This window comes from Aulonocara stuartgranti (assembly GCF_965226115.1).
Source record: "Aulonocara stuartgranti genome assembly, chromosome: 11".
In the NCBI taxonomy this organism is placed as follows: domain Eukaryota; kingdom Metazoa; phylum Chordata; class Actinopteri; order Cichliformes; family Cichlidae; genus Aulonocara; species Aulonocara stuartgranti.
This window is the reverse complement of record NC_138947.1, coordinates 9,319,592-9,347,004: the sequence shown is the minus strand read 5'-3', so window position 1 is coordinate 9,347,004 and position 27,413 is coordinate 9,319,592. Positions and strand designations below refer to the sequence as shown.

Here is a 27,413-nt window from a genome sequence, read left to right as displayed (position 1 = left end):
CCATGACACTAAAAGAGGAATAAATTACAACACAAACAGCCTGTCAGCCAAACTGTTATTTTAAACATTGATATATGCCCAATATTTCACACTGGGTTCATCTCTGATATCATATAAACAAGTCTGGAGGCTAAGAGAGTATTTTGAGTCTCTCTTTTCATCATGAGTGTCTATTGTACTTAGTAGTAAGATACCTGGAAAATTTCAAGGGCTAGTTTGTGCGAAAATGTTACACTGATGATGAAAAGAGAGACTCAAAATAGATACTTAGCCCCCAAAATGAGGATCAGCAGGCCTTTGTTTACCTTAAATTCATGTTGTGATTCATAGGATGTAAATGTGAGGATACAATTTCAGGAAACAGGAAGCACCTACAATCTGTGTGAGCATGATCCCCAAGTAGCATCCATAGGTGCGGTTAGTTTTCCGGCTGTTTTTGCAGTCAGTTCATGTCCACATCAAAGTAAGTGGAGATGAGATGCATTAAGTATTAGCGCGAATACCAGTAATCAGTTTGCTTGTTTGATTTAAATAGTTACCCCCCCCCCCCTATTCTTATGCCTAAGCAAGAAAGTCCCAGAAATACATATTGTGTGCAGTGAGTCACAAAAACCTCCTCTTGTCTCTGTGCTCTCTTTGTAGATACTTCTTTTGTCTTTTTCACCAAGTAAATCTAGCTCATAATGTTCCCACTGCATTTCCCTGTGCCTGTTTTACACCGTGTACACAGATGGGTTGTGCTGGTTTTTCAGACAACTAAAGAGGATAAAGAAAATCAGGCGCTTCTTTGGCTGCAGTTAATTGTAAGATTCAGCCACATTATGTCATTCTTTTCTGAGCTCAGGGTCATTCAGTTGCCATGGCCAAGCTGTGCCAGTTAACAGCCAATACTTTTACAAGTTTAGGCTGTCAAATTGGATACTTCACACGCTTCTGATTCTGGCTTGGGGGAAAAAAAACCATAATGTGAGGGATCTATTTGTACAAATTGTCTCAATGATTAAATCATTTTCTCTTCAATTGGGGAGGTTGTGGAGACTTTATATCCAGAGGAAATGAGATAACACTAATATTTAATCTACTGCAGACTACACAGCCAGCACACATTATCTTACCAGAGTGGGCCAGTTTAAAAACACCAGAGTCAAAGCAAGACAGGACATGCCAGCCTGACAAGATCTCACTTATCATTAGTATGTTGTCATTTGATTTATGAAACTGTGCTTTATAGTTCCTGAACTAATTAAACCAGCCTACAGGTGACGGTATGACAATCGGATGAGTCAGATTCATAACTCATCATTTCCTTTGAAATACTCTGGGTGAGTACAACTGAAGGAAGTCATGTAAAGACAGACAGCTGCTGATCTTGATTAAAGTAAAATGGAAAGCTCATCAGGCGTGACCCAGAAGAAGAGAAAATTACATATTCAGCTACTGATTCACCAACAGTGAAGGATCATAAAAAAGGTGAAAACAGCAAAAGAATACTAGTCCACACAGTTAACAGTTAACATGTTTTATTGTTTATTCTATTATTGTGTTGTCTGTATTTATAATAATCGATAGTCATTAACAAGTAATTATTATATACTCTTTTTACATGTTTCATTTGGGTGCCAAAAAAAGTACAATACAAGGGAGACCTTCAGTTTATTGCTGCAGTATGTAGTGGAATCAATCAACAGGCAGTGACGAGAGAAAGCTAACTAACGATTAAGCCAACAATCATCGACCTGAGGAAGACAGAAAGTTGAAGCTAACATATGCTGACTCTTTTATGTGAGAAGGAACGTGAGATAGAGGCAGATTCTTAATGAAGAGAAGAGAGGAGAGAGAGAGAGCGTGCTAGAGATGCTTGAAATTCAGTAGGGAACCAGTTGCTACGGTAACAGGGAAGGTAACTGGCTCCTGTAGGTGGTGTTACCATGACAACCACCCTCAGTGGCCAAGTGATGCTGAGAGAGAGAATGTGGAGAAGAAGCCTAAAAAAAGTGTTTACGTGTTTGATGAGACAGATGAAGGGGACGTCAAGTGAGCGGAAGCTGATGTAAAATGTGGGAGAGCGACACCTTCCACGCTGCTGCAGGCTTTCATCCACTTCCCTGGGTTTGCTTTCTTTGTGTAAGCGGCCTGACGAGTCAGCACGAGCTGACCCAGCCTTAGCTGCTTGTCCTGCTGTTCATTAACAGAGCACCTGAACACTTTGAACAGCAGGCCAACCGTGCTGTATGAGAGACCTGGGAAGAGGAGGCTATTCCCTCAATATGCTTTTGCAGCTGCGGGGGTCACGCTAGCCGTGCTGGGCTCTTTTATCGGCACTCGTGAGCATTCTGACCTCTTACTGGGAGTTAAAAGACCAGTTTGTCCTCACTGTGGTGATACCACATGTCTCTGAATGAAAGCACAGAATCAACATGGTGTGAAGTAGGCTGTTTTATACATACTGTTACAATTATTGTGGCATACAGTATATTATCTTTTGTGTTGGGGTGTCCACTTTTAAAAAAATATACACTTTTGCTTTCCGTCATTGGCCACATCTCTAACTTAATATACATATATACTATATATACATATATATAGTAATAATAATGATATTGATATATACATGCAGCACATACTACTCTTCCACACTTTGGGCTCGCGTAACCTATAGCACATAACCTCAAAGCCTCATTTGCATGAGGTGCATCTGCTGGACAGGCTCTCAGGGGAGCTGGCACAGTGATGAGAATTGTGCATGTGCATAAATAAAGAGACACAGGCAAAAAAGATGTATGAATGTTTTAACCTCTCATTTTCTAACCCTGCGCCTCTTTCTCCTTCTCCTTTATGCCGCCTATCTCTCAGTGCAGGATATTATTATTGCTTTACCATTATACAGCTACACTCAGCACACTACATATAGGCGAACTGCTTCAATTCACAATTTCCTAATGGCTTCTAAAAACATTCATCTTGAAACACGAATTGTGTTTTCTGCCACTGTTTAATGCTTTTCATGCAGTTTTATTCATTTTTTGCCATGCAAGCATCAGAAAATCTGTTTGCCCAAATTTTTTGCAATAAGTAAAAAACAGTTATGTGCAGCACTCACAACAAGGACAGATGACATGCAGATCCAATGGAGAATGCAGAGGAAGAAAGAATCCAGATCTGCTGCAAAGACAACAGAGTGAAAGACACAGAGGAATAAGCAAAAAGTGCAAGTAAAAGATAAGAAGCAGGCAAGAGGAAGACTCAGATCTTACTGATCCCAGCCGCCTGCTGCTTTGGATGGCACTATGGAAAGACAGCCTGTCCTTAAGTGGATCAATTATTGCAGTCTTTTAACCTAAACATGCCCTCATTTAGGCTTCGAGATTTCCCTAATCTACTTAAAAGATGCTCAAGGGCACGATGATGTTGCTTTAAGACTTCCAGCCTTGTCTCGCCTGCACAAATACAGGCGAGACTCGGCTGTAAAACTCAGCTATCGTCTACATGTATGTCATGTGTCTTAAACTGAAAACCGTCCTACCCCATAATATCCATGCTCAATTGACAATTTGGTTTCAGGGTGGATTGCCAGTTTTAGAAAGACAGTTTAAAGCATGCCCATCGCTGTGTTTTGATCCCAGCTTATCAGTCTTGCTTATGTGCTATTAGAACTAAAATGCAGTATTTAACTACAATGGAAAAAGATGTAACAATAGCTTGTTGTAATAGAAAACAGTTGTCTTAATAAGTCTGGTGTACAATACATTTTAGCAGTGCCAATAAACAATATTCTTTAAGGCACGAAAGTGTTTACTAATAGGAATTTGAATCACTGAGTCCCAGACATTACTCAAGCCTTTTGAATGTGTTTACAGCATAAATACAGATTTGGAAAGCTGCGTTGCATTGTGTCAATCTCAATCTGCCTAAGGAAAATCCACTATTCAGTGTCAATTGTGTTGACATTAGGATGATTCAGACAGACCTGCAGCGCTCAAATCTCTACTAAGCTGCTGATTCCTTCAATCCCCCGAGGTACTTCTTCAGCTTGAAATTGCATCTGCAGGCGCACAGTGTTTGGCATTAAAATCCTGGCATTCCCCTGTTGTTTTTGCTTGACTGTGAAGGAGGTTCAGCTGTGTTACATAACATCAGAAATTCATCACCGCTAAGACAAAACCATTTCAGCTTGGCTGTGCTAGAGGAACAGAATCTTGCAGGCACATAATGTTTCCGGACTCTCTCTTGTTTTTGGCTGGATTTGTGAAACGTTATTACGCAGTTGTTTCCCTCCCACATATCTGCAGGAGGTGGTTGCATAGAAAGGCTTGTGAAAATGACCAGCGATGCTTTGTGTTTTTTGTGTTTTTTTGTCTTTTCTGAAGAAAAAAAAAAACATGCACAGTGTGGCGTCATTATGGTGCGTGACTCAGATAAGGCATTTGTTGAAACGTGGGTGGAACTGAGAGGCACATTTGTATAGCTGCTCTATGCAACGCAAGTATCGCAATCACTCGTCTCAGTCTGAATATAGCTAAATACTGCCTTTCCATTGAAGTGGGGACACCACCCCAAATTTATTTTACCTCTGCGGGAGTTTCGTTTTGTGTTATATAGTCGACATTTCTTTTCACCAAGTTTTACAGCCGATAAGAAGGCTATGTAGGAAAACAAGCAAAACGCTTGCTGAAAATATAGCTGCGAGATTATGCATAAATGCATAATGGAAGGACAATAAAGGTGCCGCTTTAAGGAGGTTAAGGATATTGTAGGACATTTAGATGGGATATTCATCTTGAAAAAGTAAAGTGAGTCCTTGTTTTTCTGGCTTGGTCTCGTGCTGCTATTGTATATGTGGGAGGTCTGTATCCAGTTAAATACGTGGAGGATGACAATGTGGCTTTTTACAGAAGACAAAATTCAAAATCTTTCCTATGGCCCAGTTGCAGAAGTCTGAAGCATGTGGGGTTTTCCCAGGGCTTTTCAGAGGGCTTAGGTGATGTCTGGGTCAGGGGTTGGTGGTTGGAATTTTATGGAGGAAAATTTTAACTTACCAACACTTTTTTTTGTGTTGTTTCTGACTTTGATTTGTGCCATGTTTTTGAGCTAAAGCTTGCAATATGTATTGTACTTACAAACAATATTCAATTTATTTCACTGACTAACATGCTTGAGATTTAATATTAAAAAGATGTTGAAATCCACGCCAGTTGAGCAATTAAAGCAATATTAATCTGAGAAGTAAAATTGGATGGATGCTAAGAATTTCTAGCTGGTGTAGCCTGTTATGTAACATAAACTCTTGGTATATGAAAAAAGGATGCTCTTATGCATTTGCATGGCTTATGTATATAGGCTTAGATAATATTTACAGGGCATCAGTTCAGTTTTTATGTATGTGCATAATCCTATGGACTGCCTCTGCTGGTAACCTAATTCATTTTGTGTAAGGCACTCCGTGAAACACATACGCTTTGGAAACTAACAATGGCAGGGAAGATCCTTGAGTGCTGGTTGGATATAGGCTATCGTCTTTTATTAAACATCTTTGCTTCTAAATAACCTCAGTCATAAAATGACATGCGCTGCCAGCCTCGAGCTCTGTGGAGTGTCTTGCAGTGATGCCAGCTGACGTGTCCTGTATTTTTAAGCTATACTTGAAATTAAATCAAATATTGGGAGCTGACTTTGGCTGCTGTTCCAGACCTAGATGAACCCTGGTGATTATAGGGCCATCTGCTCCCAGTGTGCCCAGCTGGAGGCTGGACCACTGTAATCTGAACTGATGTAGCCTGTGATGTTTGCACATCTCTAAAACCAAAAGCCTCTCTCATAATTTTTTTTCTTATATCGAAATAAAGCATTCAGTTTATTATCCCATAAGTAACATTGCAGCAATGTGTGGTTTACAGTAGGAAGCTAAAGGAAAAAAACACAATGCAATATGTTCCGCTCTGCCCATCAGTCTCCTCTGAATTGAAAATTAATGGCTTCAATTAGCCATTAGCTAGAGATGTATAATAATGAGTCAATATGCAGAGCTAACCTGCTTTATCCCCCGTTGTCCCTTTTGCATCATGAGAGTCTGGCTTACCCTCTTATAACTACATGCAACACCAGGAAGAGGCCTGATGGAGCCTATGAATAATTAAGCAACATGATTACAATGATGAATGCCCCTAAATCTATCTGGCCATTTAGCACTAGTCTAGGGAGGGAGGCCAAACAGCGGAGTGTCACGCATTGTGTGAAAGCTGTTAGGGAGGGAGAGGGGAGACAAAAGGGACATCAGGAAGAGGGAGGTGGATCAGCCTGTAGAGGAGGCAGAGGAAGAGAGGGGGAAAAAAAGGAAAATGGAGAAAGAGTGAGTGAAGGAGGGGCTCAGAAGCAGGAAGACACCCACTATTAAGCCATCTGTGCTGCAGAAAAGCACAAAGACGAGGGCCTGTGCGTGTGTGTGTGTGTGTGTGTGTGTGTATTTCATAAATGTATGGGTTACTCATGTAAGGCTTATTCACACGGGGTGTGGGCGAGTCCTCCACACGAGTTATTGGTTGTTGGATGGTGTTACACTAATCAAGAGCGATCCTAGCTAATCAGGCTTTTCACATAGTTTGCCTAAAGTTTGGTACCTTTTATGTATCCTGACATAATCAAATCTTCAATGACTTAAAGTTGTATTGACAGCAAATATGTATTGTGCAAGTTTTGCTGCCTGGAACTTTTACAAAAGCTAAGATGATGCCAGAACTGCTAATATAGGTCCATAATCATTTACTAACTACCTGTTAAATCATTTTTATGGCACATATTTAGCGCTTACATTTCTTTATTAAGTGATACATGTTTCTTTTTATTATTTACATTTTGTCATTTGTGACGTTTAAATAGATTGACCAATATCCCACTGATGTCATTATCAAGGTGTCGTCACAAGATACTATAATAGAGATTGCAGCATAGTAGAAGAGAATTAGTAAGGACGAGCTCCTCAGGGCTCTGATGTCTGTAGTTAATTATCAGTAGTTAACTAAACTCTCAGTATATCCCAGAGAGAGTTGATTTACACATACACAACAACGCATGATAACCACACATGTACATGCACATTGTGTACCTCTAATAACTGAGAGGAGTTATTGAATAAATAAACTACAGTCACACAAAACATGGTGACATGAAAGCAGTAATAAATGTAAAAGTGAGTTTTGATATCAAAGCAAAGTTCTTCCCAGCTCTTCAGCATTCGAATTACTACGACCAGTTGGGTTGGTTCTTCAAACTACAGTCTAACAGCGGCTTGTAGAAAGTGATAAATGATGGGTGGGCTTCTCCCCTCTGTCTCTTCTGCTCTGGCTTGCCTGCAAAGGCCAGGGAATTGCATCATTACAGAGGATGAAGTCATCCTGCAACATAAGGGTGGAACAGGTGCTGAAAATTTAATTAGAGAAGGATGGGAGATGCTGGTGGAACATGTAAATACACTGCCCAAACTCGCCCCCGACAGACAACTCAGTTTATGTTTATGTTCAGCATACACCAGATCATATCTGTTATTTTGTGCTCATAACATAATTTCCTCTACTGGAAAGGCATCTGCTAAAGTGTAATCACACAAAATTTTCCACTGCGTCTGGTCCAAGTGGATGTGCACTCGTCTCTCTGGGAGCTTTTAGTTTTTCTTGTGATGCTTTTTTTTGCTGTGGAGGTACACCTGTGATTACAAAGTGGCACAGTCAGTATGCAGTGCATATGGAGAAGGAGAGCAGAGGAATAATAATAAAATACCAGGAGAGCTAACATAGGCAAAGAATACGGGGAAAAGGCAGAAAGCCAATCGACGTTTCCTGGCTTTATATCACCAGGTTGTTATTAATGATGCAGCATCCCCTGCAGTGGGGAGCTGTCAGGTTTCTGGGCTGTCGGCCTGTTCAGCCTCATCAGCACAAGGACATGATATGTGGAGCTCAGGATGTTTGAACAGCACTTCCTCAACAACTTGTGAACTCCTCACTCTCCCCCGCATGCTTGCAGACTGTACTGTACGGAGATGCTTCAGTACACCACGGCATTTTCTCCCCGAGACATGGCGGGCGGCTCTGCAACCTGTCTGTTACTGGAGAAGTGTCACTGTTGACAGATTGTGATGCATTATTGGGAAGCCAGCTGGATCGCTGCGTTCAGAGTGTTCATGGTCACAATACAACAGGGGTAGCACTCTGAAGTCTAATTGGCTTTAAAAGGGGAATAACATACCAGGAACGCACTAAAAAATCTTGTACTGCATGTTGGGAATTATAGCCATAATTTGTAGGCATAAAACATTGATGGAAATGCTTAATCAAAGCACAAGAGTGTGATTAATTAATTGTAGCAAAAGCTATTTTTAACTGAATGAAAGCCTGATCCTTCACATTGTCTATTTAAGTGATATAGCCAGTGAGTACAGCATTTTGATGAAAACACTTAGTGTTTGAATATTTGAAAACATTACTTACCTACTTCAGTTAAATTACAGTTAAAAACTCTTTAAAGCTCATTTGAATTTTTAAAAATAATGCCTTTTAATACTAAGACATGGCTGAAGTCTACCAGCTCTGTAAGCTTCTACAGAAACACAGCAGTGCTTAGTGGTGAACTCTACTCACAACTTTGACAATGGGTATGTGTGAGTTCTGGACATGTTTAACGTTTAGCCCGAACATGTCAGCAGAAGAAGAGTCACGTGATCATCAAAGCCTCTTTAATCTAGAGAACAGTGCTCTCAGCAGAAGCTCTGTTGCGTGTGCGTTGGTATGCCCATGACCCTGGATTACGTGGCTAACAAAATGGATGAATGTTAGCATGCATCTTTTCCCGGAACCTGTCAAGAAAGTGTTGTGCAACTGAAATTCACAAGGCAGATTTTGCACTTGCTTAAGTTACCAATTTCATTTTTTGGTAAGGTCAAATCAATTCAAAGTGCTTCAAGTGCTGCTGAATTTCACTCAATTTTTCCACCAGATGACCCTATAGTAAGAATACTACATATTAAACACTAGAAACATAGTTCTGTTCTTAAATATTAAGTATAATTAGGCCAAGTATAAATATGTGGTTGATGGATGGATGTTGATGGCATAAAAATAATTTCCTTTAAAACTTTACAGCTTACTGAATTTGGCCCACAATGAAGTTCCAAACAAATTGAAAACCTTTCACTATCAAATGGCCAGCCACTGCAGCTGTTCTCACACTCAAATATAAACTTTCTTCCATATCTCACATGCTTGGTGTCATGGTTCCTGGGCCTTTGACCCAGTGTTTTCAATTTCTTCTTGTTTTGTTTATTTTCCACATGTCTATGTTTCCTGTTTCACCACGCCAGCTTTCTGTCTGTGCGCATCATGTCTAGTTCTACCTCCTATGTCTTATTAGTCAGATTATGTTCAGCTGTGTACTGACCGGTCATTAGCCTGTGTATTTAAATCCTTAGTTTCCTCCAGTTCATTGTCTTGTCATCGTCGATCCCGCATGTGTGTTCCAGTTCAGTAATTCAACCAGTCTTTCCGGTCAATCAGCTATACTTCTCATGTTGTGTTCATCCGTTCATCACAATAAACACCAGCCTTAACCAACCCGTGGGTGTTGCATTTGGGTCCTCTCTTCCTCACATCCACACAGCGACGCCTGACACTCGGCAGGTGAAACTACAGGCTGCTGCAAGCTTCAACAGGTTCAAGCAAGCCACATCAGCTTTCAGCAGTCAGTTTCTCTATGAACTGCCCATTCTAGTCTCGAGTCAGAATGCTATTTACGTGAACAAGTGAACAACATGTGCGCTCAAGTATGGCTGCATGGTAGTATATATGTCAGGATTCGTTTCTGCCATAGCAATAAAGTTGCATTATGAGCACATAAATAAAGCAAATGAACGTCCCATGTTTTCCAAATATGGACACTCAGCAGCAATATTCACTGCAGTTAAAGACTGTGTTGAACTGGGGTATGACACATAAGAGCTGCCACGATCAGATTCATAGACAGCCTCGGCAAATGTATTTCTGAGATTGTTAAGTATTGAATTAAGTGATTTTCCATTTCCATTTCTTTAAAAAAAAAAAAGTGGAATACCATAAAATATATTTATGCCCCCCAACTAATGCTTCTTAAAAGCATTTTTACCATTTTGGAAAGAATAAATAGATGTGATGCATGTTGATGACAGTTCCTGTTATTGCTGTAATAATACAATGGCACAAAAACAGTGAAACAAAGACATTACGTGGTATTCACGCAGCAGGGTAAAATGGGCCTCGTAGCTTATGTGATTTCAGCCGCTGATTGATGTTTATGTGATGTTGTTGATGATTATAGTGGTGAAAAGAATGTGGAGAAGAAGAATGCTTCTACTTGTCGCTTTCAACAATTAAGGCTTCTGCTTCTTTGTGGAGCAGCAGACCAGAAGTGTACACACTGTAGATCGTACAGTTGTATTGGTTATAAGGGAATGTCTAATCTAGTCCTGCATCTGACTAGAGATTGGAAGTGCAGACTTGTGAGGCTCGAGGTCAGGGCCTCAGGCTCCTGATGGACTGCTATTGATTGGGGGAACGTGGCGATACAGTTGCAGTCGCTGAGCATTGATTTTCTGCAAGTGCAGTAGTGGAGAGCAGACAGAATGAGAGAGCTGGACCAGAGGGAGCTGCCAGGTTATCTTCTCAAATATCCGGAAGTTTTTTTTTTCTTTCTTTCTTTTTCGTTGTGGCACTGACCTTCCCTGACTCAAAGAGATATATCTATTTAGACATTAGCTCAGCAGCTCCTCTAGACAGATTGTTTCAGCAACTTCAGCAGTCTTCCCCTCTGCTTATCTTACAGTACACTTAACCAATTAAACGATCCAATTCAGCTCTGTCAGTAACAAGCAACAGTTGGTTTTTAAGCAGGTATAATATTTAATAATGTTGAGCTGCAATAAAAGAGTTTTAACCTAAACATGTTATACTACTGAATATAATTCTGTTCACATAACCAACTATCCAGCTAGAATTGCAGGGGGTTGGAGCCTATCCAAGCTGCTATCAGGGGAGAGCTTTGATAGACTCCAGAGAGGCTGTCAGTCCATCGCAGGGCTCATACATTGGTGGGACAGACCATTCCCATCCACAATTACAGCAAATTTAGAATAATCAGTTACCCTAACAAGAAAGTCTTTGACATGTGGGAGTAAATCACCCAGAGACAAACCACTCATGACTTTCATGCTTAGTCCTAGCTGACCATCAGATGTAAACACAGAGCCCTGTTGCTGTTAGTTGATGGTTTAAACCCATATTTGGATGCAGATAGTACCAGTTCTCATGTGTTTAAACTGTGTGGAATCGTGTTGCCTTTCTTTTTAAATTTTGCACATATTTTAAATTCCAAAAAGCTCCTGCGTTCAATCATCTCTTCTTTTAAGAGGAGTTATATCTTTTCTCTTGTGTGACATTGAATTTAATATGCTAAACAATTCAAGGCCTTCTTTAGTTTATTATTTGTTTCATAGCTTTTGGTTGATAGCAGCTCTGGACTTCCGGCAGGCCAACTAGTTTAGTGTTGTTGTGTTGCCATCAAGCAACATGCACTATATGGTCATCAAACTCATCAATACTCTGCTGGCTCAATAACTGCAGAGTTAAACAAACCACCTCTTGCATTAATATCAGCACAAAAACTGTGCTCTGGAGTTTTTTGTTTTGACACAATCCTTTGCGTTACGCAGTGACTTTCACCAGAAAATCATCTCCGTTTCCAGTGCAGTTTAAGACAGTCGTTAAATGACAGTTTTCCACAGCATCACATCTCTTTTGGGGTTGTGTAAATCAAGACGTTTCGAAATTTGGAACCCCTGCCTTTTAAGCAGCCATTGTTTCCATTTGTTTATCTTCGCTACCGTTATTAACTGGTTGTGACTTGCAGGTACCCGAAACTTGTTTGATGGGTAAATTATCCCAATGAATATGTCAGCAAGTGCTGACAGCTAAAAACGCTAGAACGTCATTCTTTCAGAGAGTCAGTTTTGCAGCATTGAAAAAAAAAAAGCTAATCAGGGAGAAAGTACTTTTATGAAATGACTATAGAAAATTACAGACTTTAAATCACAACTGCCACTTATGAGCATTATGTTAACAGCCTATGACCCTGGAAGTAGTTTAGATTTTAGAAAGAGATACTTGTGCTGATTGTGTCATCTCAGGCATATCTCTCTAAGAGATATTCATATAATGTAAATGAATAAACATAAATCAATTTCTAAAGAGGTCTATAAAGTCATTCACAAATCTTAAAAAAAAACTGCTCTGGGAAATGGGGAGCGGTAATGAAAAGTAGATGCGTAATTTGTTAGAAATCTGCTAAGACATGCAGAAACACAAACCCTGCCCAGCATAATTATAATGCACAGACTGCTCAGGGCTTATTATATTTATTGTACATTTACTCAGAGAGGTTTATATATTTATTTTACCCAGTATGAATTTTAATTAGGACTTCAAACACTTTAGCTCCATTTGGCCAAAGCAGGGCTTTGATCAGGCGTCACTCTCCCATATTTTTTCTCCTCTATTTCTTCCCTTTGGGCAACTTCCTTCTAATTGGCTCAGCGTCGCTCATCTTGTCTGTCGTCAGTGGGCCTGTCTCTCTCTCTGTCAGCACAGATGAAAGCATATGAGCTGTATACAGACTCTGGGGTGTGGGATCCCTTTTTTGTGGAGTTTCGTGGTTAGACAATAAATAACATTGCATGTTGTCTCTGTGAATGTTCAATTGTTACTAAGAAACCTGCATCCTTTTACTTTACATGGCCTGCAGGAGTCTTTGAATATGTTCTGTAAATGTGTCGTTTTCTCCAGCAGACATGATTCAGGGATCCAGCTGAACATGAAGCATACACTGTATTTCTTCACTTTTACTTTAAGGCTCCCTTCACTTATGTTTTCTTAAAAAGAAGTCTGTGTTTGTTCATTTTTAGACCCTTTTCCTCTCTCCCTAAACCCTCCTCTTCTTTATTCCTCCCTGGACTCTCTCTGTGTCTGTCCTGTGTGTTAATGTAGTGAAGTGGTGCATCGGTCAATGAGCTTGTATTAACACCTGACTCCCTGCCCTAGCTGCTGTTTGTTCCTCTACTGGGGTCCCATGGGCCCTCCCCACAGGCAGAGGCAACATATCCCACAATCAATAGCAACATCCTAGAAGGCCACAGATGAGGGGAAGGAGAAGAGAGAGGGGAAGCAGTCTTTTACGTGCTCTTGTATGGGTTTTTTTTTTTTTTTTTTTTTTGTAACAGACCCCCCACCTTCTTCTACCAGCCCTTCCTTGTTTCCTCAGATGTCAGTGGTGTCAGCAGACAGGGAGCACTGGCCCACCATCTCACAGTTGGGCATTTAATTTGTTCCTTCATTTATTTTGGGGCATTTCAAGAGTGACGGTTCTATGGTTCTATCTTTTCTGAATTTTAGGTTTTCTCGTAAAGCGAGCGGTGTGCAGACTTCTACATTAGTCTCTTCTCACTTCCTCCACATTTTCCCCTTTCTCTTTCGATCTCTCGCTCACTCTGTCTTGCACTCAGGCTTACACTCTTGGTCTATAATGTCGGAGAGTGCTAGAGTGCATTTAGGAATTATCTGTGGTCTCTCCACCATGGATCAGCTTCAGACAGAATATTCTCAGCTTCTGTGTTTATATTAACTCCTCATCTGTCTTGCCCCCGCCCCTCCCCTTTTGCTTTCTAGGCTTTGGCCATGGCTGAGGTGAACAGGCCAGTCCCCCAGGTGGCCGAGCCACAGATTGCCATGTTCTGTGGCCGTCAGCTCCTGCACATGAACACACAGACTGGCCAGTGGGAACCGGATCCTCAGGGCCGCCAGAGCTGCTTCAAAGAGCCCAGCCAAATCCAGTCCTACTGTCAGGAGGTAGGAAGCAAAACTTTGCAGGGGGATTGAAATTCAGCGAATGGAAACTAAACAGCTCTGATGAAGACCAGACTAGAACAGCAGCATTATGAAATTGCTGGTTTAGGAATACTATTTCATGATCTCAGCAAAAATGAATAAATAAATAAAAAACAAACTGTATAAAACAAAGGGAGTCAAGTAAAATTTCACATTCTTTTTCTCTAATTTGATTTGTCTAACACATGTCCTATCAAACCTATATATTCACAAATATATAGTGGAGTGATGGCGGTCTGTTGGAATATTACAATATTTCACCTGGCCAACCATCTACCTTTCTGTCCTCTTGTTACCTGCTACTGTATGCGTACTCTTTAGCATCTGCTGTAAAGTTATTAGTGGTACACATGCTCTCCACACACTCCTTAGGCTGACATTATGATAGAAAAGGCAGCCAGGCACCATCTGGAGGCCAAAGCAGATGCAGCAGCTACAGACAGCAGCAGCCATGAGCTTGAATGGACAGTAATCCGATTAGCTGACATATTATGCATTTGAAATGGCTTTTACACAAAGCCCTCGTTTTCCTTGATATTTGTGAGGAAAGCATTTTAGTGTGTATTCAGACTGCAGGCTACAGCCATATTTCTTTCGCTTATTAAATCTCATTATGTGCTTGTGCTTCAAATCATTGGCCTAAATTGAAAATGGAAATAGTCCAGTGTCAAATTAGAAATATTAAAAGACAAGAATGGCCATTGAAATTATTATATCTAATGTGGCTTTAGACTAATGCCCCTACACGGCTCCATGAAGTTAAAATATATATATATATATATATATATATATATATATTCCAACAGACCGCCATCACTCCACTATATATTTGTGAATATATAGGTTTGATAGGACATGTGTTAGACAAATCAATATATATATATATATATATATATATATATATATATATATATATATATATATATATATATATATATATATATATATATATATATATATATATATATATATATATATATATATATATATATATATATATATATATATATATATATATATATATATATATATATATATATATATATATAGCATGGCTCTCCCTTGTTAGTCTTCTCCCCACTGATACTGCTCTCCCTCCTCTTCTTCCCTGATCCTGCTGCTTCTGCTCTGCCCCAAATTTACCAATTTTACCCCTATCTGCTCTTCCTTTTGTCTTAATTCCCTCTGTTTTGCCCATCTACCTATTTGTTTCTGTGTCTCCGTTATCTCTGCATGTACCTATACACTCAGATGTACCCAGGGCTCTCAATATCCCATATAGAGGAGTCCAAAAGACCAGTCACCATCCCTGCCTGGTGTAAGAAAGGTTGGGGGCACTGCCAGACACGCCTGTTCATAGTCCTGCCCTACCGCTGCCTGGGTAAGAACAACACAAATCACTCTAACACAATAACAAAAATAACCAATTGATGTATTTTTTAAACAATAGAGTATATTTCACATATTCCTATGATGATTGTGCTTCATGTTTGGTTGTGTTGGGTTTTTTTTCTAATTAGCTTTTAATGTGCAATTTAAAAGCTAATTGTCTAAATTAAACTGTGAAGGCTGTGATCCTGATTAGTTTTGTTTTGTTTTATTCTGGGTAAAAAAAAATAATAATAAGTGAATGTGTCCACACATATGTAACTAATACACAAGACAACAAGATAAACACAGCATGTTTAATTTATAGTTCAAATACCAGCATTTTCATGTCTCCCATCACTTCACGTTTGTAAATGCATTACTATTAGAAGTGTAGTTAGGCAGCACTTAAAAACTGGACTGTGAGGCAGAAAAGACTTGCAGATAAACAGGTTAAGCATGCTATTGGCCACTAGGTGGCCAAATAGGCTAACGATGGATGAGTGACTAAATGAAATGTAATGAACAGTAAGTCAGTCTGGATTAATTAAAAACTTACATGTTCATGCATCTTACTGTGAAACCTGCTATAGCTTGTTTGATATCTACAGCAGTGCCTTTCATATGGGTTTTTCCTCATGCATGAGCTTAAATGAAGAGTAATGATAACAGTAAGAGATTAAAAGGAAACAGGGGTGTAGACTGTGTAAACTGTTCATTTCTGCTCGGTTTATTAAGAAAGGCTGTTAATATTCTGCATTTATGATCTCTGAAATAAATATTTTACATTCATTTTAAGCAAAGTACATTTTTTCTGTGTTCTTGATTTGCTACTGTAACTGCATTTTATCTGTCTAACGTGGTCGCTCATTATACATTTATGCTCTTTCGGTTGTTACTGGTGCACCGGTCTTCATTTAAGACTTCCAATTCACTGTCCTTCCTCTGATCTGTGTAATCTATGCAACGCACATCTGGTGTTCATGCACACAAGGCATCATGATAAGGTTCATCGGACTTGATACAAAAGAAAAGAAAATACCTGATTTAAATATAGCTGATCACAGCCTTGTGGTCATCTACTCTTGCACCTCTGGACCACCACACGCAACTCCTTGTTCTGTAGATTTGTACACCCCACCATGAAAAAAAATGGTGTGAGACGATGGTCCTGATTGGGCTTTTGAGCTTTTGACATAATGCACCACCTTTGGGCTTAGAAACTTAGAGACTTTTCAACTGAAAACTGTTGTTTCGTCTCTTGATCGTAGACCAAAACCATGCTCTCATCAATAGTGATGGCGTACATAAGTATGAGTAACTGCTCATACTTACATACATTATGTTTTGGGGGTTTTTAAAAAAACATTTTTTTTTATTAGGTGGAGTCCCTAAACTTTGTGTACACGCTTGCATTTAGTGTCTGCTATAGCCTGTCCGTGTTTGATATGTATTGATAAATCTATTCAAATAAGAATCTCAACTGTTATCATAGTCCTACTGCTTGACATACCTTTTTTTCTCTCCTGCTGCAGAGGGCGAGTACGTAAGCGAGGCCTTGCTCGTGCCCAACCGATGCCGTTTTCTCCACAAGGAGCAGATGGATGTCTGCGAGAGTTTCATGTACTGGCACAACATTGCTAAGGAGGTGTGGAACAGACTACTGTAGACCAATTTAAAAATTGCACAATGAAGACATGAGAGGTCAATCATTTTAAAGAAGATGAGAAATCTTTATGTGACTGACACATTCTGCAATCATTCAGCCGGCACACAATTAAAAACACTAATACAGCCAGCTAGCTCTGACTGTATTACAGTCAGAGCTAGCTGGCTATTAGTGGTCTTTGTGGTGTATTGTTCTTGATGTCGTACTTCGTCAGAACTCCCACTAGAGATGATTTTCTGGCAGAGAGAGGTGCCACACTCCTTCATTTCTGTCATGAACGACGTATTTTTGACACTGTGTTGAAACACTGTGACACTATGTATTTGCTTCTGAATACACTCGAAATTTGACTGTGTTAGGAGTGCACTTCAGACAATCTGGAGCTCCACAGCTACGGGTTGCTGTTGCCATGCGGGGACCATTACCGGGGTGTTGAATACGTGTGCTGCCCGGGGCGCGGAAGTTCTGGTGATAAAGGAGAGGCAGAAGAAAGAGACGTCCCTGCTGGTCCTAAGACACTTGCATTCCAGACGAGTGGAAAACTCAGCTCTGTGTAAGATGATTCAGCTTGACCATGCAGACATGTTGTAGGTTGAGGCTGTGGTTTGTGTGAAATATTTATAGTCACCCATTTTTCCACACAGAACCAAAGTGACAGCACCCACTCCGAGCCCCTTTCCTGAAATAGATCTTGATGATGATTTGGAATTTGAAGATAATGAAGTGGTAGAAGACGAAGACGAGGACGAGGAGCAGGAGGAAGAGGAGGAGGAAGAAGTTGATGAGGATGAGGCAGAAGGAGAGGAGGAAGAAGAGGAAATGGCCACGAAGGATACAGAGTATGAATACCCTATCGACTCGGGTCCCTACCAAACATCGGACTACTTGGACACCTTCTACTATGAGAAAAGCCAAAAACCCACCACCTCTTCTCCTCTGATGAAGGGAGACAGCTGTAAGTCTGCCTCACTGTTTCTGTTCATCTTTCTATTGCTGAGAGAGAGAGAAAAAAATCATGCCCCGCTCATGGTTTAGTAACTGTTGTTACCAAAAATGTCAACTAGGTTCTCTGCCATTTCCAGACACATACGGACTCACCAGTGCGCCTCATGCTTGGATGTAGGAAATCTACACCACAGACATGCACACATGTCGGTTTCATGCTCTACTTTTCTGTAGCTCAGCTCAGTTCATGAAATGTGTGTGTGTGTGTGTGTGTGTGTGTGTGTGTGTGTGTGTGTGTGTGTGTGTGTCTGCGCGTGTGTGTGTGTGTGTCTGCGTGTGTGTGTGTGTCACATCAGTCTGGTGCATAGCACAGCAAGACCTCAGCAGGGTTCACTATGGGGCGTGCAATAAATGGAGCAATTGACCACTTCACTCTAAATTTCAGAGCAGTAAAAATTGATAGTACTCATTATGTGTGGGAAACACAGTAAACAATGAAAAACCAAAACTGGTTGATCATTTTTAGTCATATTTGTGTTGGGTGATGTTATGGTGTTGTCAGTGGTTTATTTTTACTCAAAATATTTTTAACCTTCACCCCATCAGTATGTTTATCTTATACTGGACTATGAGTACTACAAACTGTGGTCTCTGGGAGTAAACAACTGCAGGAAACGTTAAAATGTAAACTGCAAAGGCAGGTTTTATACAAGATTTAAAAAATTAAAAGAAATAAATTACAGCACATAAAGAAAATATATAATTTTAAAAAATGTAAATGAATTGTAATTATTATTTTATTGTATTTAAATCAAATTAATTAAATTTGACAAATAGGTTTTAAATAAGAAAAAAACTTGTCAGGTACAACAAACTAGCATAATTATGTGGTTAGGGATTAAACTGTTTAAACTCTGTGACTGTATATTTACACTTTTTTTTTTTTTTTTTTTACAGTTTTTTCTTTTACTTTCTGCTCATTTCAAGTAAAGGAAGCTATAAAAAAACATGAGAAAAAAATGAAGTTAAATCCAGTGGCTTAGTATTACTTGTTACCACTAGAAGTATTAATCCTAACCTTGTGTTAGATATACTGAATATATATTAATTTCATTAAAAGACGTGGTGTAACTTCCAGTCCAACCAAGCTGAGGTCAAATACTCAATCTGGGCCTCCAAGCTTAAAAAAAAATGTTATCACAAACAAATTATGAAATAGCTTGAACTCAAACATATCTACTCCAAGTTTTTTAAACATTGCTTCTTTCTTGATGGTGTTGCTCTGTGACCTGTACTGTCCTTTTTAATTGCAAGATAATTTCGCTTTGGCTCTTGCAGCCTACGTGACAGTAACAACCTGTTTCCTGTCTTTCCCATCTAGTGACTACAGCTAGGCCCACAGATGGTGTCGATGTTTATTTTGAGAAGCCAGTAGACGACACTGAGCATGCCAACTTCCTTCGTGCCAAAACAGACCTGGAGGAACGCAGAATGAAGCGCATCAATGAGGTAAATTTCACAGGGCTAAGAGCAGGCTAATGGCATCTTGGCTGGCAGGTCACACTTTTGACAGGTGATTCATTAATCTGGAATGAGATTTGCTCATCCGTTGCTCTTGTCTTCTAATCTTATTCTGAAAATGACAGTACAGTAGGCCTGTCCATGTTCAACCTCCATACAGGGGAGCTGATACTGAAAGACATTACTTAAATAGCTTCCAAGAAAATGTCCATTAGGGCTGGGTTTAAGATTTTATCGTGCGATGTGGAAATGACAAAATGTGTGAATGACAAAATTAGAAGATGTTACTCTGACGATCCTGTGACAACAAGATTTTCAAGTTGTTTTCTTACATTTCTTCACAAAACAAAGATTAAAGAAGAAAATAACTGAAGTTATTTTCTTCTTTAATCGGATATTCTTTGGATATTTGACCGGCATCTTTGGTCATGATGACAAGAAAGCTGTCACACAACTTCAAGATTGTTTTTTTTTATTTGGGTTTTCTTTGTGGTATTGCATAGCACCACTGCAGTGTTTTCTTTGTTATAAATGCAGTCAGACCATGTTGTTGAACTGATGCCTAAACCCCAAAAAGAAAACCTAGTTAGCAAATACGATAGCTGTATCTACAAGTCCTATCAGTTTTGAAGTGACAAAAGATGGTGTCTTTTGTTCTCCGAGTTTCATGAGAAGACTGTCTCCGTCACACACTCTGGACACATTCTGTGTGTTTGAATCCCTCAGATCATGAAGGAATGGGCAGAGGCAGACAACCAGTCAAAAAATCTGCCAAGGTCAGAGAGACAGGACCTGAATGAGGTAAGCAGGCATTTATCAAACCCGCTTTACTGACTTACAGTTGCAGTATCCCAGATAAAATGAATAATTATGGTCTTTTCTCTACCAGCATTTCCAGTCTGTGCTGCAGACGCTGGAGGAGCAAGTTGCTGGAGAGAGACAGAGACTTGTGGAGACTCATCTTGCCCGGGTTGAGGCCATTCTCAACAACAACCGCCGCCTGGCCCTGGAGAACTATTTGACAGCTGTACAGTCTGATCCCCCTCAGGTAAAACTACCCTGGAGTACAGAGGAGGAGAGAAGACAGAGATAAACAATTGCAGATATCTTGTCGATCTGTCTATATTTATACCCGGCAGCAAATTAGAAGAGCCTTTGTCTCATTTTCTGGTATTTTACTTCTCACTCTTATCTGCTGCTGAACTGTGTCTTCCAGCCAGAGCGTGTGCTGCAGGCGCTGAAGCGCTACATGGCTGCAGAGCAGAAGGACCGCAGACACACATTGAGACATTACCAGCATATTGTGGCGGTTGACCCCCAGAAGGCTGAGCAGATGAAATTCCAGGTGTGTGTGTGAGAGCGTGTGAGGTATTTGGATGAGGTGAGCACACACCTGTGCTCTGCACACGTGAGTCTCTTGTCTGCTGACCCTGAAACACACAGAAAACAGAGAACTCAACGATGTGAGGCAGCTACAAATCCTCTTTTCATTCAACTAAAAGCAAAGCCAGTCTTATGTGACACCAAAATATTTACAATCTGGCAGCACTTTTCATTTTAATTCAGTAATAACATTTAAAAATGAACAGGTAATAATTATGTTATTGCACACTGTTAACAGTGGGTGTATTTGGTTAAAGCTAAGACTCATATTTTTGCTGTAGGGTGCTAGGGGATCAGAAACATATCCTAATAAAGAGAAAATACACTAAAGCATACCAGTAGCATATTAATATTTTGGAGGCTATACAGTAACCTGCTAAAATACACAAAAACAGGGACGATATCAGTAATAATTTGGATTACAAATGTAATATTTTAGGCTAATATCGCCCCTTTGTAACTCACATTTTAAGCTCTTTTGGTCAGAAGCATGAGCAGAATCAATTTGTATTTCCTGCAGGTGTACACACACCTTCATGTGATTGAGGAGAGAATGAACCAGAGTCTTGCCCTGCTTTACAAGGATCCTACACTGGCTGAGGAACTGCACAGTGACATTCGTAAGTTATACTGCCCTGACAGAGATTTTCGCATCTATGGCTTCTGTTCTGTGTTGTTGTTGTTGTTGTTGTTGTTTTAATGCTTTTAAAATCTGTGTTGATGACTTTGCGTCTCATTCACAGAGGAGCTGGTCAGAGCAGAGCGAGGTGACATCAGTGAGCTGATGACCACCTCCTTCTCTGAGACCCGCACGACTGAGGAGCTTCTGCCTGCTGACAGCGAGGAGGAGAAGGATGATGAAGAAGAAGAGGAGAGAGCCTTCCAGAACAGGCCCTATCCCCCTCGCATTGGTACACAGTCCCTGTTAATCATATGCACTTAAGCAAAATTTGACATCCAGGTTGCTCTCGTTAATGATGCTTTTTCCCCCCCTGATTTTCTCCATAGAGCTGCAGCCTAACAGCAAGAACGGTAAGATAGGGTTTCCTATTGTTTTAATACTGAATTTTCCTCTTTTGTATGAATTGTAGTATGTTTTGAGTTACACTTCTCATAGCTAAACATGTTGCTGCACTTTTGTCTGCAGATGATGAATATGATTACACTACATCTGAGAGAGGGCCTACTTATGAATATGAGGTAAAGGTAAGATTGTAGCCAGTCTAAAAGGCTTTTCATATCTTTGATAGACTTATGTGTGTGTAAAGGTTCTGTTTTCTGTGACCCAAAATTTTGCTTACCCTTGCTGCTCTTAGATCAACACCTCTGCAGAGCTCAAGCAGGCGATCAGACCTAATGAGATCGCTAGAGATGAACTGGTAAGAGTATATGCATTATAATTTCCTTTAAGCCAGAAAACCAATTTCTTGCCTTGATGTGTGTCTTGTGTTTATTGGCACATATTTCTGTCTTTCCACAGCAGCCTGATGCTTTGGAGACATTCAACCGTGGTGCCATGGTGGGCCTGCTGGTCGTAGCTGTGGCTATCGCCATGGTGATGGTAATAAGCCTGCTGCTCGTGCGCAGGAAGCCATACGGCACTATCAGCCATGGCATTGTTGAGGTACGACCCCAGCTAGACCATTCATTTAAGTGAAGTTCCTATGAACATGCAATTCATACTTGACCTTAAAACACTTTACTTCTACATATTAAAGGTGTTTAAACTCTTTTTAAAGACTCTTTTTAAATTTTACATTCTGATATTTAGCTGTGAAGATCATAGCAACTCACTGGAAGCATGGATGTCAATCCAAACATTTCAGGAAAGCATTATTCTTGCCAAAATGTAAAGTATGGTAACTTCCTGTGTGCTAAAATATGCAAGCGGTTGCTATTATTATTCATATTAAAAGGTTCTTGTTAACATAAAATGTATATTCAGCACATTGAACAATGTAACAACACTGCATAGATTAAGCACACTGAGAATTAGAGATTCTAACTCATAGGTGTCAAACTCTGGCCTGCGGACCAAACGCGAAGCCATACCAAATTGTTATTAGAGCTGGCTTACTGGTATTATACAGCTAATATACCGTGGCTCAGGGGGTTGGGAAGCGCATCTGTAACCGGAAGGTCGCCGTTTTGATCCCCGGGCTCTCTGTCCTGGTCGTTGTGTCCTTGGGCAAGACACTTCACCTACTGCCTACTGGTGTTAGCCAGAGGGGCCGATGGCGCGATATGGCAGCCTCGCTTCTGTCAGTCTGCCCCAGGGCAGCTGTGGCTACAACTGTAGCTTGCCTCCACCAGTGTGTGAATGTGAGAGTGGATGAATAGTGGCATTGTAAAGCGCTTTGGGTGCCATGAAAAGCGCTATATAAATCCAATCCATTATTGTTAATATATATATTGTTTAGTATTAAGCTTTGCTTGTTCCATATTCAGTTTTTCAGCAAAACGTGTTTGAGTCCATAAGAAGAGATTCATTCTTAAATCTGGAGGAAGATTTTTTTTTCCAATAAATATTAATGTTAGCCCGCGACCTTGTTCCAGTTTTGAATTTTGGCCCACTGTGTTTGAGTTTGACACCCCTCTTCTAACTGGTGATGGGCAGCTAGCTCCAGCTACACGTACAACAAGTCTTTCTATTGAGCTCGCACTAAGATCAATAACAGTACTGTTACTTTAAGATCCATATAATGATTATTATCAAGTTTTGAAATGTTTTTCAAAGTTCAGAATCTGGGCTAGACCTCAAACAGTATCCTTCCTGTCATACAGTGCGTCACTAAATGTCTTCCTGTCCTTCTTGCCTGTGTATTCAATGTTTCTAAAGCATGTAACCTCAGCATTGCTGATTCATTTGCAAATTTAAGCTGCAAACAATGTGAAACGTTTCCAAACTTTTTTTTTTTTACTGACTGTAACTGCAATCTAAGATGCCATCTATCATGTTATCATAAAATCATGCTGTTCAAAGCATCCCAGGTTTACCAACTTTTCTTAAAGACCGTGCTGTATCATCAGTATTATCCAAGTAGCTCTGTGAGTTTCCAAGTATAAAAACTGTGTTGAATCCATCATAAAAACATTAAATTATAGTGGACCTCATCCTCTCATTCTGTCATTCTGTCACATCTAGCCCACAGTTTAGTTATATCTCAGGTCATGGTGTGATCATTGCTTCTGACTTTGTCTTTAGTGTGTTATGACTCAGGGTCTTGTGTGTCTCTCAGCAGGTTGACCCGATGCTCACGCCAGAAGAACGACAGCTCAACAAAATGCAAAACCATGGCTACGAAAACCCCACCTACAAATTCTTTGAACAGATGAACTGAAGCATCGGGGCAGCCAGCAAGTCATGCCTGACCACACGTTGTGTCCCTCGACTCTTCCCAACAGTGATGTCCCAGCTACACTCCCTATGTTGGATTTATGATATGTCGCAAATGTAAAGTAACTGAATAAGTACGGGGTTACATCCCAAACCCATTGCAAATGACCCGACAACAACCAATCATCCGATTCATCACCTATAATACTCCTTCGGCTTAGAGTCTGAGGATGTTTCTTTGCATTAGCAGTGTCACAACATTTCATAATCCTAAAACCATTCACCTCCTCCCAGTGGCATGACTTGACCTACTGCTCCTCGTGAGAAGCTGAATTTGAACGGTGCATAATGCTTTATAGTATTTATTTTCAGTAGTAGTGTCTCTGTTCAGATTGTACCACAGTTAGATGTGATGTATCTGTGTAGATGAGTGTGAGTGACAGCTGAGTTTAAACATGGCATAAATCCCGATTTAAGTAAGAGTTAGTGATAAAAACAAAAAAATATCCAGCGTATTCTCAAACTTACCTCCATGAGCTACTGTTTCATCGCACAGTGCAAAGTACGACTACATTAGGCAAGAATGGCGAGGTGTTAACTTTGAATGTGTGAGACATCAGGCTTTGATTTGAAACACAGAAATAGGCCACACTAATCGATACAGAGCTATGTGCTGGTGGTACAAAAGAAAATTTTTTTTTTTTAAAAAAACAACAAAAAAAACACCAAATATTTAATTTAGCTTATTTAGTCAGTGAATGAGTTTGTTTTATTTGTTCTGCTATCTAAAGAACTGTAAAACAGAATAATCAGAAGTCCGTTATTTTGATGAAAGCATGACAACTTGGTGTATGATGCTGCAGTATTTATTTGTGTTGTTCCTGTCATTGCTTTTGAAAAGTCGGAAATGTCACAGTTCAAAATGGACACTGTAAATAACGTAAGAAGTACATACTGCTAGATGTAGACATTTCTATGATTAATTTGCATTGATGTAATGGAATAATACATAAAAATAGTACATTGTGCTGTTATGAGAAGGAGAAACACTTTCCTAACATGGCTGATTGAAAACGGACTGTTGTAAAAACCAGCACAAGACAACGACACAGCAACTACTTTCTGAATGTATTTAAGGTAGATGTTGAGGCTCCATCTTCTTTTCGGTACTGCATCATTCCCTTAGAAAACCTTAGTAGGAGTAGTTAACTTCAGCACCTCCAACAGACTACATGCCTGATGCCCTTTCTCATCACCTTGTGTAGCAGCCTGTTCATCGTCACATCTTTTGGCAGGTTTGAATTAGAGCGGAGCGGCTTAACAGTTAGACGTATCGTACCGCACAGAGCAGTGAGTGGAAAGAGGGCACAGCTATAGTAATGTGAAGTGTCAGCGTGTGCAGTAACTCCCAAAAAACTGACCACACTCTGGCATGATAGTCGTACTGTTTAACACCTTTGAACACTACAACATTTGAGCATTAGTAATCTAGTATAGACGCTGTACTAAAGTTCCTATCATCATCAAGAAGCTTTTTCACTAAATGATTCATGGTAGTTTGTCATATTTATGAACAACATAGTACACCATATAGGTACTACGAAAAGGGACTGCCCCCCCCCCCCTTTTTTTTTCTGATTAATTGTTAAGTGCTTAGTGTATCGATTTGATTTCATTTAGCAACATCGTGTCAGATCGTCTAGGTTAAAAAGGTCACGTTGTGGGATGTTGCTTTTGATTCATCAGTCTTTAACTATGTGCGACATAGTACAGATAATCAGTACCAAAATCAGGTTAGAGTTTATTTGTTTATTTCTGGGTGACATTTACTGTAAAAACAAAAAACAAAGACAGCAAGAAAGAAAACACTGCAAAAACTCAAAATCTTACCAAGTATATTTGTCTTATTTCTAGTCAAAATTATCCCATTACACTTAAAATAAGACACAATCAGCTACAGGGCAACATTTCAGTAAGCTAAAGGAACTTGTTTCAAGACAGTGAATCTTGAAACTAGAGAAAAACTAGAGATTTTTCACTTGTTCCACTGGCAGATTTTTTCACTTATTTTAAGCTAAAATATCTTGTATTAAGTGAAAAAATCTGCCAGTGGAACAAGTGAAAAATCTCTAGTTTTTCTCTAGTTTCAAGATTCACTGTCTTGAAACAAGTTCCTTTAGCTTACTGAAATGTTGCCCTGTAGCTGATTGTGTCTTATTTTAAGTGTAATGAGATAATTTTGACTAGAAATAAGACAAATATACTTGGTAAGATTTTGAGTTTTTGCAGTGAAGCGGCTTTTGTTCACTGTAACGAACGTTAGATTTGTTTTTGTGTGAAGCTTGTTTTGAAATAAGCGAGAGATTTTGACTATTGGACTATCCAGTCTTCTGTTCCTTCTTGTTAGGTGCGTTCATTGCAGGTTGCGGTCGTGTTATGACAGGTAAAGAGAAGTCATAGCTCCTGTATAATTTGTACAGCTACGTTAGTGAATGAAAACATTGTACGTTCGCAGTTTAAGTCAGTTGATCTTGTAATGATACTACTGAAACCATAGATGAGAATAAGCTTGCCTGTGTTTCCCAAACCACTGAAGGTTTCCTACCAGCATTTAGCAGACTTAGAACGGTGTATACTGTAGTTACTCAAATCACATTTGTACTTCTGTCCTCTGTCGAATTCTAGACTTCTTTGTTGGTCTGTCCCCCTTACTTCCCAATGAACTATAAACAATGTTATTGAAATTTTAATTGCTGCATTATTGCCTTTTACAATGCTGTGTTTTGGATGTAATGATTCTGTATTTTTTATTTGTATGTAATAATCATTTGGATCAAGGGTCATGCTTTTCACGTGTAATTTTAGAAGCTTGGACAAGAAACACTGACAAGTAAATGTGAACTACAGACAGACACATTGCCTCTGCCTAATTGACAAGGGGTGGCACTAAGCACAAGATGAGCCAAATTGATCCAATTGTGTACAGATTGCTAAATGTTAGACGCCGATCCTGTCTGTCTGGTTTCAATTACACTGCAGGATTTTAGGGGTGTTGATAGCAATGTTGGTCTTCATTTTCATTAAGAGTTTTAACCAAAGACATGATCCATAAATAATGAGACAGATCATCAAATTTGGCAAAATGTTTTCCTGTGTAACTGTACTGCAAGCAATCTGACAAACTGAAACTGGTGAAGCTAATTAACAGTCTAATAAAAATGAGTGACCCATAAAA

General features: G+C 39.7%; 1 protein-coding gene across 3 annotated transcripts in view; it reads left to right on the top strand.

Moving 5' to 3' along the window:
- aplp1 (amyloid beta (A4) precursor-like protein 1) overlaps window positions 1-27,413 on the top strand; it is a 40,690-nt gene extending 13,277 nt beyond the window's left edge. Inside the window, exons 2-17 of one of the 3 annotated variants that reach the window (XM_082550620.1) lie at window positions 13,737-13,916; window positions 15,207-15,336; window positions 16,859-16,971; window positions 17,352-17,545; window positions 17,637-17,947; window positions 19,319-19,446; window positions 20,185-20,259; window positions 20,348-20,506; window positions 20,675-20,803; window positions 21,362-21,461; window positions 21,585-21,752; window positions 21,850-21,873; window positions 21,989-22,041; window positions 22,158-22,220; window positions 22,322-22,465; window positions 24,081-27,413. In XM_082550620.1, coding sequence (XP_082406746.1) covers window positions 13,737-13,916; window positions 15,207-15,336; window positions 16,859-16,971; window positions 17,352-17,545; window positions 17,637-17,947; window positions 19,319-19,446; window positions 20,185-20,259; window positions 20,348-20,506; window positions 20,675-20,803; window positions 21,362-21,461; window positions 21,585-21,752; window positions 21,850-21,873; window positions 21,989-22,041; window positions 22,158-22,220; window positions 22,322-22,465; window positions 24,081-24,182 — 2,073 coding nt within the window. In that variant the 3' untranslated portion in view covers window positions 24,183-27,413. Of the gene's footprint in view, window positions 1-13,736; window positions 13,917-15,206; window positions 15,337-16,858; window positions 16,972-17,351; window positions 17,546-17,636; window positions 17,948-19,318; window positions 19,447-20,184; window positions 20,260-20,347; window positions 20,507-20,674; window positions 20,804-21,361; window positions 21,462-21,584; window positions 21,753-21,849; window positions 21,874-21,988; window positions 22,048-22,157; window positions 22,221-22,321; window positions 22,466-24,080 lie in introns of all 3 variants that reach the window. The other 2 variants (XM_082550618.1, XM_082550619.1) reach the window with 2 other exon arrangements.